Raw genomic sequence first — 14,008 nt, 5'->3', positions numbered from 1 at the left:
CAGATAATGTATCCAAATGGATAAGACTGCCCTTGTCAATGGCGGGTAGAATATCCCTCATTAAAATGACAATATTGCCGAACTTCCTATACTTATTCATCAACATTCCTTACTACCCAGGAAGACAGTGAATGGAAGGTTCTTCTTCAACACGCTTAAAACACAGCTGACAAAACTCATTTGGGGGCGGGAAACAGGCGAGATTAAATCTAGCTACACTGATGCTGCCTTACAATCAGGGGGGGGTCGACGTTCCCAACTTTGAGCAATACTATTATTGTGCACAGGCACACTTTGCTGTCTATTGGATCCCCCCCCCCTTATGCCACATTTAGTGGTGGAGGATGGCTACAAGGCCCCGACACCCCCTGAGGGTTACTTATTCACATGGGTGGCTGAGTGAGGGAGAGATCCATCCACTGTGGACTGCACTGTTTCCGCATGGAGATGGATGGCGAAGAAGTTAAATGCTCAAATGATGTACTCACCGAAGGTGAAGTTAACTCTGATTCGGTACTGCTAATTACATACAAGGGGCTATGTCGCAAACTGCTGGACAAATTGCATTATAGCACTTGGGGGGACAATTCCGCAATAAGGAACAGTTCTTTGGAGAGCATACGCCTACATTCATGGATACATTCATGCACACCCTTTTTAAGCAGAGTATGAAATCCATAACCCCAAACTTTTCCAAAGGAGCCGGACATATTCCCGCCATTACATATGATACTGCAAGCAGAAACTCCTAGGCATATAGTGTCCCAGTTGTACAAGCAGATCAGACATAATCCTCCCCCCCCAGCTCTTGCGGGCCAGAGTGGAATGGGACAAAGACCTGGAAACGCCTCTCACAGATGACCAATGGGAAGTCTGCTGTACACAGACGGAGGCAGTTACTAGTAACAGTAGATTGAGACTGATATACTATAAATTCCTTCACAGGTTGTACCATACCCTGGCCAGACTACATAGATTCTATCTCAGGGCAGTCGATCAGTGTGAACGCTGTGGAAGAGCAGGAGCGGATTTCATGCACTTAGCATGGCAATGTCAGAGGGTGGCGGAATACTGGGAGGAAGTGTTTGAGGCACTGTCTGCTATGATAGGAGTAAAGGTAGAACCGGCCCCTCTTTCTGGCCTCCTGGGGTAGACCGGGGATATTAAGATGGTGCACAACAAGTTCTTGGCAATGGGGATACTGCTGGCACGGAGCCAAATGGTATGTAGATGGGGGAGGGGGCGGGCACCTAAATTCAAAGATTGGATTAAAGACTTGACAATGTGGCAAGAACATCTTCACCATTATGCAGAATCGCTCCCAATTAGATCCCGACCCAAGGATATCTGGGGATCACTGGTTACCTACTATAGATAATGAGGAGGAACAAGGAGAGACGGAGATGGGGGGAGAAGGAGGGAGAACGAGTACCAGGGAGGTCTTAAGGAGGCGAAGGATCTCTTGAAGCAGTAGGTGGGCCCAAGGCACATGAATGGATTGAACACACAACTGCATATACATGCTGGAGGGCACAGACTGCAGTTAATGTACACTGAGAGACTGTATAAGGGGCAGTGATGGACATTGAGCGTGAAGCCCCGTTCCAGGCGAATATGAGAAGGTTGTCTCTGTATGGAAGACTCGCTAAAGTGCACAAGGCGGGGGTTGTTAGAAGGGAGGGCTTGTAACTATTAAAGTCAAGGAAGGTACTTATTTCAGAAGGGGTACAAGGACAACTATAAATACATGACTGTAACAGAAGTAAGTGACCTGTCCATTCCTTGTGACACTGTAATTTGTAATCCTAAATAAAGGTTTTTGTAATTTAAAAAAAAAAAACATAGCTCCTCTCTGGCCAGAGAGTTAGCTTTCTTCAATGCTTTGCACAGGACTGTCTGGCTATACCCTCTCACCTTGAAACATCTCATGCTGTCTTTCGCAGCTACTTGAAATTCTGCATCACTTGAGCTATTCCGCTTTAATCTCAACAGCTCCCCATAGGGGATGCTGTTGATGAGATTTACAGGATGGCTACTCAATGCATGAAGGGTAGAATTACCCACGGTTGTCATACGATAAAGTATGGTGTTAAGTCTCCCCTCTTCCACATAGATATTCAAATCAAGTTTATTGATTCCGATCTAACTTTACCCGTAAACTCTAAATTGGCCTCATTCATGTTCAATGAAGTCTAATGCTGTTTCCAGTGAACCATTCCAGATGAGGAACAGGTCATCGTTATAGCGGTAACATGTGACCACTCGATCTGTCCATCCCTTATTGGACTAGGCCCAGGCCACCTGCTCAGCCCACGAAAAGGTTTGCGTAGCTGGGAGCGAAGCAGGTGCCCAAGCCCATCCCCGAGACCTGTCTACACAGTTGAGTCTGCAAGAGAACAATTCTGTTTTGGAGACAAAATGTGACAAAGTCCAAAACCAGAGCACTGTGTTCCATGAACTTCAAGGGGTGTGTATCCCAAAAATATTTTATGGCCACAAGGCCGTCCTCATGAGCAATCGATGTATACAAGCTCGTGATATCAAGCTTGTATATATATATATCTGTGTAACTCTACATTGTGCAGTCTCGGATTCTTTTCTTTCCAACAGTTTTCTTTTCATAAAGCAGGTTATAGTTTTATTTCCTAAATCACATATGTTTTTAGATATATGTGTATGTATGCAATCATGCATATCTATATAGCAATAATACCCTTTTCCTTTTGTATGTTTGAATATTGTCCAGTGTTTTTTTGCTTGGAAAGTGAGTATGGAATTCTAAATAAGTGAGAGTTTTTCTTAATATTTTCTTAACATGTTTCATTATAATTCTTACAGTATCATAGCCCAGTAAAGAGATCTCCTCTTGAAATTAGTTGAAGTCTATTAATTCTCCGTTTCTCTGACCCACACCCTAGTCACCGGTGGTGCTCAGAGGTATGATAGCCCACAATACTGTGGTTAGCTATGTTTGGTGTATTGTAGGACGTTTGACTAAAGCAGATCTGTGCTGCGCTGGATAAATGTGAGATATTCTGTCAAATGTGCTTTGTTGGATGTTGCACTTTGGGAACAAAACAGTGTAATAAAGCAGGCCTCACATTACTCATATAAATAAGAAAGACGTTGATTATTAAGTTACAGTAAACCATGATATAAAATCAATTATCCTGTTACTGGGCCTTTTAAATATAATCTGTATGTATGCATTTCACCATTGTACAATATGCCATGGTCTTATACAATGTACTAATACAAAAGACTTTGACACACCTCTCCTCACCCATGCCGACACCCTGTTACAGATATGTTAACCCAGCCAAACAGTGTGCGATTACCTCCTAATCTGTAAATTACATCATATTACTTGTCCCTTTTGAAGCCGTTCATCTGGAAGCACATCCTTTCCAGTGTTCGTGGATATACCCTTCATCACTACCAAAAACCTCCGTAACTTATCCCCACCTGGTCCCATGTTATTCCTTATGTAGTTTAAGTGGTATAAGACCTGTACAACACACATATTTAATATGGATTAGGTTGAACCTGGCATTTCAGGAGACCCATTTAACTAAAGCACAAGTCATCTTCCATTCGCTGTCTGTGAGTTGCCCCCTTAAGTCATCATTGCAGGCCACCCAAGCTGCCAACTGTCTCCTGGGTCTGTATGTTTTGAGAGCTTTGCATATCCAAGACACCAGGTACCACCTTCACCCATATCAAGAAGTGCCTGTAGTGGCACGGAAAATAAATTTGACCCATTCTTTTTTGGACTTCCAGTATGTCCAATCCATCATATCAATGGCCTTGGCTATATCCACTGACACCGAAATCAGCTCCGTAACCCATTCTGCACTGAATGCAATACAAGAGTGAATCACTGCAGATTTATAGCTGTGCTATATCTAGGGATGAATCTACACTGATCTTCATAGACTAGGAGTCCCTCATAGTCAGTGGTCTATAAGAGGTGGCATCCAAAGGGTCTTCCGCTGCATCATGCATATGAGGCCATCCTGCATCAAGGGATGTAATTCACCAAGAGTCAGGCCTCCCTAAAAACCTCTAATAGCTTTTCCTTTAGTAGCGGCTTAAGTGATTGGTAAATGTTTATTGGGAAGCCATCGCTACCCGGAGCTTTTTTGGGGACAGTGCCTCTCACAACTCCTCTAGAGTGATGGGTCCCTTGGGGCTCTATCTCAGCCAGAAAGCATACTATAGACACTGGAGTTTCTGGGTACACAGCAGAGTCCACATTCCAGTACACATAATTCTGATGTTTCTGAAATACGCGATTAATCACAGACAGTGTTGTGACCTGTACTCCACTAGTGCAATGCTTCATCATCACTGGTTCCGTCATCTTCTCCTGGTTCAGAATCCAAGCTGTTACTTGCCCTTTTAATATGAAAAGTTATCTATCATTTCACGTATTGCACTTCCTTTTACATCACAAATGTAAAAGGCTGTGAGGTCACTTTCCCTTTATTGTAAAAACATGAGAGTTTTCATTTATACAAGGGCAGCATATTATATAATATACCCTGCACATATCTTGTTTTTGTAGCGTGTCCAAATGCAGGTAGTCCTTCAGCATCCTGAGCATGTCCCCATTGCTCTACCGACACCATCACCTGAAACACTCCCATTCTCTGCAAAAGGTCTGGCATGTACAATGTTTACACATTATAGACAACCCCTTTGGCATTCTCATCAAGTGATGAGGTAAAATGCAACCCTGCTTCCCGATGCATGGAGGAAGGTGTTTCCCTCGAAGAGGGAGGACATGAGGTATTGCAGAGGCTATAAATCCTAAATCTAACCAGAGAAGTGATTCCAAATATGAGGCTAGAAACAACTTAGCTCAAAGGGTATCTAGCGTATCTTTTTTTCCTAGTAAAGTATGAGACTCAGTCTCCATCAAGAGGATATGGCAGGAAGCCCCTGCAAGTTGAGGGAGAAACCATGGGTACAAGGACACCGTGCACCAGTAACTAGAACATAGGGATATCATGACTGGGAGTCTAGGTCAAGTTCATTAGAAGTTTAAAGTGGGGTTGTGAGTAGAACAAATACAGACCAAAGAAACTTCCCAGTGCAGCGAGGGTGCAGTCATAAACATCTACCGCCTAGAAAGCCCGTGTACCACATTCCCTTGTTCCACACACTTCTACCTGCCTCAAAACCAAAAGGACTAGAAGGAGGGTGAGCACAGTACACACACAGCGTATTAGGACCCACTCAACCCTCCAACATGGCGGTGCTAGGGGAGGCAAGACCAATATTCCCCGATCCTCAGAAATGCCAGCAAGGAGTAGAAAGTGAAGGTGGCCGTTTAAATGCCAAGTGCTTGGAAAGAACGCTGGGGAAACATTGCTGCAACAGACTCTCCAGCAAGAAGCAGCCTTAGGCATACCGAACACATTGCCCTAATTACAAATGTTACTCTACTGGCAGTCTTACCAGGCATTAGTCTGCACAATATTTCCTTTTCCATTGGTTTAAAGCACACATTTACCACCTGTTCTGAGCAGGTGGTAAATATGTGCTGGGGCTGTCCTCAGGTGGTGGAGGCATGGTGTTGGTGAGATTGTTGATTGGCAGAGGGAGTAGTACATGCTCCTTCCGTGCCTTGTCTGAGGGTCGGGAGGTGCCAAGGAATGAGTCTGGGCTGTAATGCAGGTGTTTCCCAATGCGAATTTACCAGTCAGATCTTCCAGCTGGAAAAATGTGGTCTGTTGTTTCAGCATCTGGTAACTCTGGGTGACTCATGAGTGTACAGAGCGTAATTCCAAATGTAATTCCTCTCTGTTTGTAGCCCAGTGATCCTCAGCACTACGAGATCGAAACAGTATAACATACGCTTCCTGCTAGTAAGAGGCTTTTGTAAGGTCACCCTTAAATTAGTTTAAAAAGGCTTTAGAAGATACAACAAGATAGTGACCTTTAACTACCATTGACCACCACATTGCTTATAGATTAAACTGCATTGAAAACATCACCCTTCTTCAGGTCAGATGCACTGGCCTTGCACCAAACCACAGATGAATCTTGTGATTGTCCTTTGCTACAGAAGGATATGTTACTCACCTGTGGTGAGGGAATCATCCCAGATTCATAAGTGATCCTCTCTTCCTCAAATGAGAGGTGAAAGAGAGATGCAAAAGAGAAAATAAATATTGAAGATGAAGGCGTCAGTCCTGAGAGTTGTGGTGTGGGGTAGGAAATTTTAGAAAGTGGGCATTTAATGTTCCAAAATGTTTTTCCAAAATTTCCCTTGGTCTGGCATGTAGAAATCAGTTTAGCTTCATGGTTCTGGGGAGAATGCCCTCGCTAGACCACTATCGTACAAGTTACATTTCGATAAATCATTCATTCAAAAGCCTGGATCACAAAACAACGTACTTATGGTATGCAAAAATCTAAACTGTATGGAGTCTTGTTGTTTTATTAATATGTATATCATTGTTTTGAGTGAAATCGTATTTTTGTTACATCATATTTTTTTATTTTGTAGATGCTGTCGACCTAAGCTTTGATCCCCAAACCGTTTCATGTTACCTCCGCCTTGCACAGGAGAACAGAGTTGTGGTTGTCTCAGACGTGAAGTGTTCATACCCAGCCTCCCCTGTCAGATTCATCAACAATCAGTTATTATGTTCACAGAGTTTCTCTGATGGATGTAATTACTGGGAGATCATTACAAACAACTGTGAAGGATGGGCTGTTGGAATTACAGGTAGAAAGATTTCCAAAATGGAGCGTCTAGGAAGAACTAAGGTATCCTGGTGTTTAGAATGGAGCAATACATCTTTATCTGCTTGGCATGAAAACCAACAAACTCAAATAAGTCAGCAAAAACCTGAATCAGTTGGTGTTTACCTTGACTGTGAGAAGAACAGTGTTTCATTTTATTCTGTTGCTGATGACTTCACATTACTACACACCTATGCCAACATTTTTTCTTTCCCCATTTCCCCTGCTTTTTGGATGTATGGCTTGAATAAAGGAGGGAACTTATGTATAAAGAGTATTGGAAATAACCTTTCAAATCATAAGATTGAAAGTCTCAGTTAAAATAGAAATATGTTCACTTACAATATGGACTCCATTGGATTTGATCTAATTGATAATCGTCAACACCAAGCAGAAGAGTGTGACTTAATTTTGTGGGCCTCCTAAGCCCCTCAGAGTGGCAACCAAGAAATAGGTACAAAGCTGATCCATAGAAAAATTGAGGAGTGCTGGTGTTATGAAGGGAAACTTGCAAAAGTTAGACACAGTTAGCTTATTTTCATCAGTGTACTGTTATAAGTGAACATAAGCATCCACTGTTTTGTTTAATAACATCCACTGTATTGTTTAACATCCACTGTATTGCTTAACATCCACTGTATTGTTGGCTCATGGTTGCACATCAAAGCACAATGAATCCAATTCCAGAACGAATCGCAAATGGGAAGGAAATGTCAATGTTCAGCAGGACCAAATGAAATTCACTGAATTTCCCTAAGTCCAGTGCAAAGGTCTGAAAATAGACATAAAGCAGTCGGCCTCTCTACAGTACAGTCACAAGATCATATACTGAATAGGCAGAGCCATAGCCCCACTAACCTTTTGTAGTTCCCTATAGTCAAGTCACAAACAATTGGCAACCTTGTTTAAGTTGCCACATACAAAAACTCAGTGACATGTCTGCCACACTTTCCACAAGTACACAAATACACACACATTTTGCATTTGCCATACTGCTGTTTCTGTTTCGTTTGTTTATACATGCTTCATACTCTGGTGCACCACATACTACCTTTTTTTGGTCAATTAGCATGGCTTGTGATGTAAAGCATTCTCATCTGAACAAAACACAAAAAAACACTATAATGGATACAGATAGGACTTTGGCTTTTGTTCTGAGAGGATGCTATTGCCATTATGTTGATGACCACCTTCTGCTCCTGCAAACCCTGAACATAGCATAGACCATTAGTCCACAGGGTTTCTAAATAGCATCTGCCTGGTCAAGGTCTCAGCCCCAAAGTAGAGCAATATCAGCAATCCCCAAGCACAGGCAAGAAAGCCTTGTGTCTGCTCTACAAGGTCATCAGCTTCGCCACCCCTCGATCTCCCCCCGCTAAGACTGGCTCATGCAGGTCCTGTACCTAACATGAAAACTTATATTGAACCTGATCCATTCCTTTACCATTTAATTTCAACATTATAGCAGTTGGTAACAAAGAAATTGGAATAAATCGAATGTACAAAAAGGGTCAATCTTCTGTGTCTCATAAAGGCATATTTGAAACTGAAAAGTAAGCATGAATTTGGGAACAGTAGGCAAAAATATAGTTCTACCTACCGCTTCTCTGAATAAGGGATTGAGAGATGCTCAAGTATTTATTTATTGTATATATGCTTAGTGCAGAAGACTTGATTTATTCCTTGATGGACAGAGTATTGTCTCTGGGTATGGCAGAGGGCATTACCTCCACCATTTCAGCAGTACCCCATGTGTTAGATTTCGAAATAACAGCCTGCCCAGCAGTCATCTGTGCACCTTGAAAGGAAACCTATCACAGCGGTTCTGTCCAAGGTAGACCATATGTAGTTGATGGCCACCATTGCTTTTAACGGCTGTTCATCAAACCTTCAATTTTTTAGTTTTCCAGAAACAAACTCCCAAAAGCAGGAGTTTGTTTCTGAAAAACAAAAGAAACTAATCACCCCTAACAATGAAAGTTATTTCCCATGGTGTGGGAGTCAATATTTGTTTTTTTATGTCTCTCGCAACCATATTTTACCTTGCGAAGAAGAACACAAAGAGTGAATTACACTGCCATCCTAAATATGATGAGCAGTGTAATGCCCTTCCTCTGCTAGCCCCAATTCTGTCAGGCCATTGAAAGAAGCTTTCTGTCAATGAAGGCAACATGGTCTCTGTCAACAGAAACCTTACTAAACCTTAATCTAAATGAGGCATGCGTACCAAGAGTTTGTCGGACAGGGTACACCATCACATTTCGGAAAGAGTACCCTTCTTGCCAAACTCTAAATCAGTCATTAATAGTTGATCCTGCATGCAAAGTTTTACTCACTCAAACTTCAAGGAATACTGAGATTTTTCTCTGATAGATGAACATAGTATTGGCAGTAAGAGCATGAGATGGCGTAGAAAAAAACCAACCACATTTGATTGTTTACATAATGTTGAGGAAGCATTAAGAAGATATTCTTGATTAAGAAGAAATTTGGCTCAGCCAAATCACACCTAGGACCCTTGAAAACTACCCTCAATGCCGCGGCCAGAATGGTCACAGGAACTAAGAAATACGAACACATTTCCCCCGCGCTCAAAGACCTGAAATGGCTCCCTATTGAACAACGAGCCAACTTTCGAACAGCATGCCTTACACACAAAGCCCTCCACACAGGTAAACCGGAATACTTGGCCGCAAAACTCAAAAGGGTTGGCCAGTCCAGGACCCTTAGAAGTTCCAACACACTTCTTCTCATTCCGTTGAAACCGCGGAAACGCAAAACTTCAAGTAAATGCTTTGCAGGCAATGCACCCAGGATATGGAACGCCATCCCTCCTCACATCAGAATGACCACCCACTTCCCAAAATTCAAGACTTTACTCAAAGCCCTCTTTCTGGAAGACACCTGAACTGTAAGGGAAGCTCACATTACCACCTACCTGTGGAACCACTACGATCTGTATGTTCTTTGTTTTTTGAAATCCCTTTGAGTTGTTCAGATATCAGTCTTCCATCGCCGTTAAGGCACTCTCTTGCACATGGTTGTGAAGCGCTCTGATACCTTCGGGTCCAGCCAGCGCTATACAAAACTTTTAATAAATAAATATGAATAAATAAATAAAGAAGAAGTGTGAGGGAGGACGTGTTGGCAACAAGAGAAAATGAAAAATATTAGAAACACAAAGAGTAAATGAAAAAACAGATTTTGTCTATATGACGTATTCATTGGGAGAAGAAAAACATTTCACAATAGTACTGGTGGACAATAGGACCAACATCAAATTAGGACAGATGTGGTTATTCATGAATTCTGAAGTCATTAATGAATAAAAAAATATATATAATAATATTAGAAGTAGTAATAAATCTAAAAAACTTTTTAATTCCCAAGACGTCAGATAGGGCTGCATGTTAAGTATTTGTTAATGATGGAACAACTGACCAGAAACTATTAAAAACAGACACATCAATTATAGAAGGGCTGCACATCCCAGGTTTGCAAAGAACAGTCATCTTTGACAGGATGGCAATACTGAAGGCATTTTTCTAAGACTTTAATAATATTGGTCTTTTTATTCATTTGTGTAAAACAAAGTATCTACATTTTTTTACCAGCGAGAAAAAGAAAAACATTTATTTTCACCAGATGAAAATTGATAGAGTTGAAGTTTATGATTATCTTGGAATTTTTTAGAGAGCAAAAAGTGTCACCATGATGAAACTTAGGTTACATTGCTCAAAAAGCTAGTAAGAGATTTGTGTGGTATGTGTTAGTGTGACAATTAAAGTGTATGATTCCTAAGTGGTGCCAAATATGGAGCAGAGGTATATAATTTGGTGATTACATCTGTATTTTCCAGTTGTGGACATATTTTTAAAGAAGCTATGAATTACCTTTTGGTATGGTATATTCAATTCTTCATCTGGAATTGAAGATAAAAAATAATGTGAACCAAGGTAGTACATTAAACGATCATGTCTCTATATTTTGTATGTGCAAATGACATTATTTTTATTATTATGCATAGGATTGTCCTTTCTCTAAATGATTAGTGATTAGTGATAATTCGCTCTACGTCAGGGGGGATGGTGTTGGTTAACTTATATGATTACTTGCCTGTGTTGATTTAATTTTGTGAGCTTTTCTCTTATTGTGTTTTGTATTATGTTATGAGTGTTTAGCTTTATCTATGATTGTTTGATATCTATTTTACATTTGATGTACTATGGATTGTAGCTAAAATAAGTTATGCTGTGTCCATGTTTTATTAAAGGTTTCTCCCAAAATAAACATTTGCTTGATTTATTAATTGAGAAAGGAGATGACCAATGAGTAAAAGCAGATTTTAAGGACCTCTTCTCCTCATCTTAAAACAAATTGAGAAATTCACTAGAGCTTTACCCCAACCCCACAATGTACATCAAATCCGGTCTATAAATTGTTGAAACACTAAAAAGAAATGATGGTTCAGCTTATTGAATCCCCTGGGGTACCAGTGTTCAGTGGCTCACTGGAGTTAAAATATGATCTCCACAATTTTTTAAGAAGATTACGATCCCTTTCATGGCACCTCAGAGACATATCTTGCTTCTGAATGTTATCACAAAGCACATTACCAAACTATTAACAGTTAGCAATTCATACACAAATTAGCGGAGAATTAGTACACAAAGACCAGTCTGTATTTCACAAGTGGGCAAAAGTGAGCAGTCAGAATTAGGAACAGAAGACGAACCACTGTCTCCATTCAAAAGTGGCAAACACTTTGCCTCTGCTCCGGCGTTGTTTTATGGACATGAATGCAGAGGCAATGTGGCTTTCCCAAAGAGGTGGTGCACTGTCAGAATGCCCATGATGGCAGCCCTGAGGTGGGGCAAAGAGTGGCCCATAAACAATCACTGCACCCACCTGCAGGAGGATCGCTGTCCCTCTTTCAAGAGAAGGTAGGTGCCACCTGCACAGTGAAAACGGAGTGTCTGCATCCAGCAGCCGCTCTGTCTTTCACTAATGTGCTGCCCCAGGGCAGGTGCAAATTAGTGGCTGACCTGTTGTTTTTTTTTATCTGAATACCGAACAGGACTGCCCAATGGTCAGTCCATGCCAGGGGTATGGTTTTTATTAGCGATATTTACGTATTGCTGGTGAAGAGCCCATCCAGGGTATGACCGGCTATGTGAGTGGGGCTGGTCACCAACTGGAGGAGGTCCACTGCCTCCAGTTCTGCAATGAGGGTTGAAGTGTCATTATCGTCGAGGGTTTCCAAATAATAATTGAAATTACCCAGGATGGTAAAATCAGATTCTCCTGCTAAAGGTTCCAATAAGCCACCCAAAGCATGGAGGAATTCCGCTCAATGGCCTGGGAGGCGGTAGAGAAGGTTTCCTTTGAAGGTTTGTGAATGATTGAGCGTTATAGTGAATGTCGCGGCTTCACAGATCGTGGTGGGGATCTAGTCCTCCACCTTTTTTTATGATTCTGTCATGTCTAAATACCCCATAGCCTTCAGGGGTTGCGATGCAAAATCAGGTCCAGATGATGGGTCAGCCCAGTTTTCTGTAATAAATAATATGTCTACATTTTGGTCTGTTAAAAAGTCAGCTATTTCATATTTATGTTTGGGGAGTGAGCGAGAGTTTGAGTGCTAGGTGCATATGATCCTGTTTCGTGTACAAAGGGTGGGTCAAAGAAGGTTCTGATTTGTTGTAAGTGTTCTGCCTGAAGGAGCAATTGGAGCAGTTGAAAAAAGAATTAGTGTCTAGTGAACATGTATGACGGCAAGGACAAGTGTGTATTTTGGTAGCGAGGCGAATATTTTTTAGCTGGGTGCTGGAGTAAGTTATCATCATGTTAGGCATTGCTGGTGGAGATGAGCCAGGGTTCATGGCCCTGGGCCCGGTCGAGGCGCAGACTGGCGCAGAAGGGCTTGCCTTAGGCGTGCCCGCTGGGCGCGTCCACTGTGCGTCGAGACAGGCAGTAGAGGTTACAACTGCAGAACCTATAGGAAAAACTACAAGGTAGGGGAAGGTGAGGCACCAACAAAGGCAAACATTGACAGCCCACAGATTCCCCCTGTTCATAGGTCACCTGTCATGGGGCGACTAAGCAATTTCCTCCATCAGTGGCAAAAATCACACCAAACAAATGGGTGTTAGGCATTATGCAACAACGTTACTGTATAATGCTACATGCAACCCCTCTCAACATCTGCGCTGCAGAAGCTCAGACAACATCCACCTCCTCCAAGAAGAGGTGCAGGCTTTTATCCAAAAGGGGGCCATACAGCCCGTACGACCACAACACCAGGGGGCTGTATTTCCTCATATCCAATAATCGTGGGTCCCTCTGACCAATACTCATTACCAGGCCTGTCAACCATTACATCATATAAGAACACTTCCAAATTACCAGACTTCAAGAAGTTATCCTGCTTAAGCATCAAGGAGACTTCATGATGGTGATTGAACTTAAAGACCCCTATTTCCACATTCCTATCCGCCATACATACTGTAAGTACATGCGTATCATAGTAAGTGGTCATTCCTATTAATTTTTAAAAAACTACCGTCCAGGGTCACCACAGCTCCAAGGGTGTTCTCAAAACATCTTGCAGCCTTTGCAGCTCATTTGCGCAGGGAAGGAATGTATGTTTTTCCATACCTAGACAATTGGCTGATCAGGAGCAGCAGCAAAATCCAATGCCTAGTTGATACACAGGAAAACACCTTCCTGCTTCATAAAGGCCAAAAAATCCTGACTCCATAGTAGACACCGTCACCACCAAAAAGTATATAAACAAGCAAAGGGTTACAAACGTGCAGCAAATGCTGCACCCTTGTCAACCAAACCATTATATTTAGGCTATCATGTTTTAGGTTTAAACCCATAATAACTGATAAAATCCCACCAGAAGGGAAATAGCCCCCACCAGTGTAAACATATAAACACTTAAACAAAACCTGAACAATCACAAACTAAATGCCATTCAAAGAAAGGAATGAAAGAACCATTTTTATTTCTTCCCAAAAGGGGACAATACAATGTAACTTTGTTATATAAGATATCAGTAAGCAAGACTGGGTTAACATTTTTCTGCTTGATTTTTGTTGTTTAGGGATGTCACTAAAATATTGTTTCGTCTTCATTTTTCTTTTTTCAGTTTTGTGGTCTTTGGTCTAAAGATACAGGGGATAGAAGCATATTTTAGGTGTTGTTTAATTCATTTATAAACTGAAGAATCAGGAAATATCAAAAT

General features: G+C 41.6%; 1 protein-coding gene across 2 annotated transcripts in view; it reads left to right on the top strand.

The window, feature by feature from the left end:
- The window catches only part of RNF135 (ring finger protein 135), a 127,404-nt gene extending 116,358 nt beyond the window's left edge, over positions 1–11,046 (top strand). The window contains exon 7 of one of the 2 annotated variants that reach the window (XM_078654376.1): positions 6,518–11,046. In XM_078654376.1, coding sequence (XP_078510502.1) covers positions 6,518–7,077 — 560 coding nt within the window. In that variant the 3' untranslated portion in view covers positions 7,078–11,046. The remainder of the gene's footprint in view (positions 1–6,517) is intronic. The other variant, XM_078654377.1, reaches the window with a different exon arrangement.
- Positions 11,047–14,008: the final 2,962 nt, after the last annotated feature.

Source organism: Lissotriton helveticus, chromosome 7, assembly GCF_964261635.1.
Source record: "Lissotriton helveticus chromosome 7, aLisHel1.1, whole genome shotgun sequence".
NCBI classification, from domain to species: domain Eukaryota; kingdom Metazoa; phylum Chordata; class Amphibia; order Caudata; family Salamandridae; genus Lissotriton; species Lissotriton helveticus.
The sequence above is the reverse complement of the archived record's forward strand: the minus strand, read 5'-3'. Positions and strand labels throughout refer to the sequence as shown.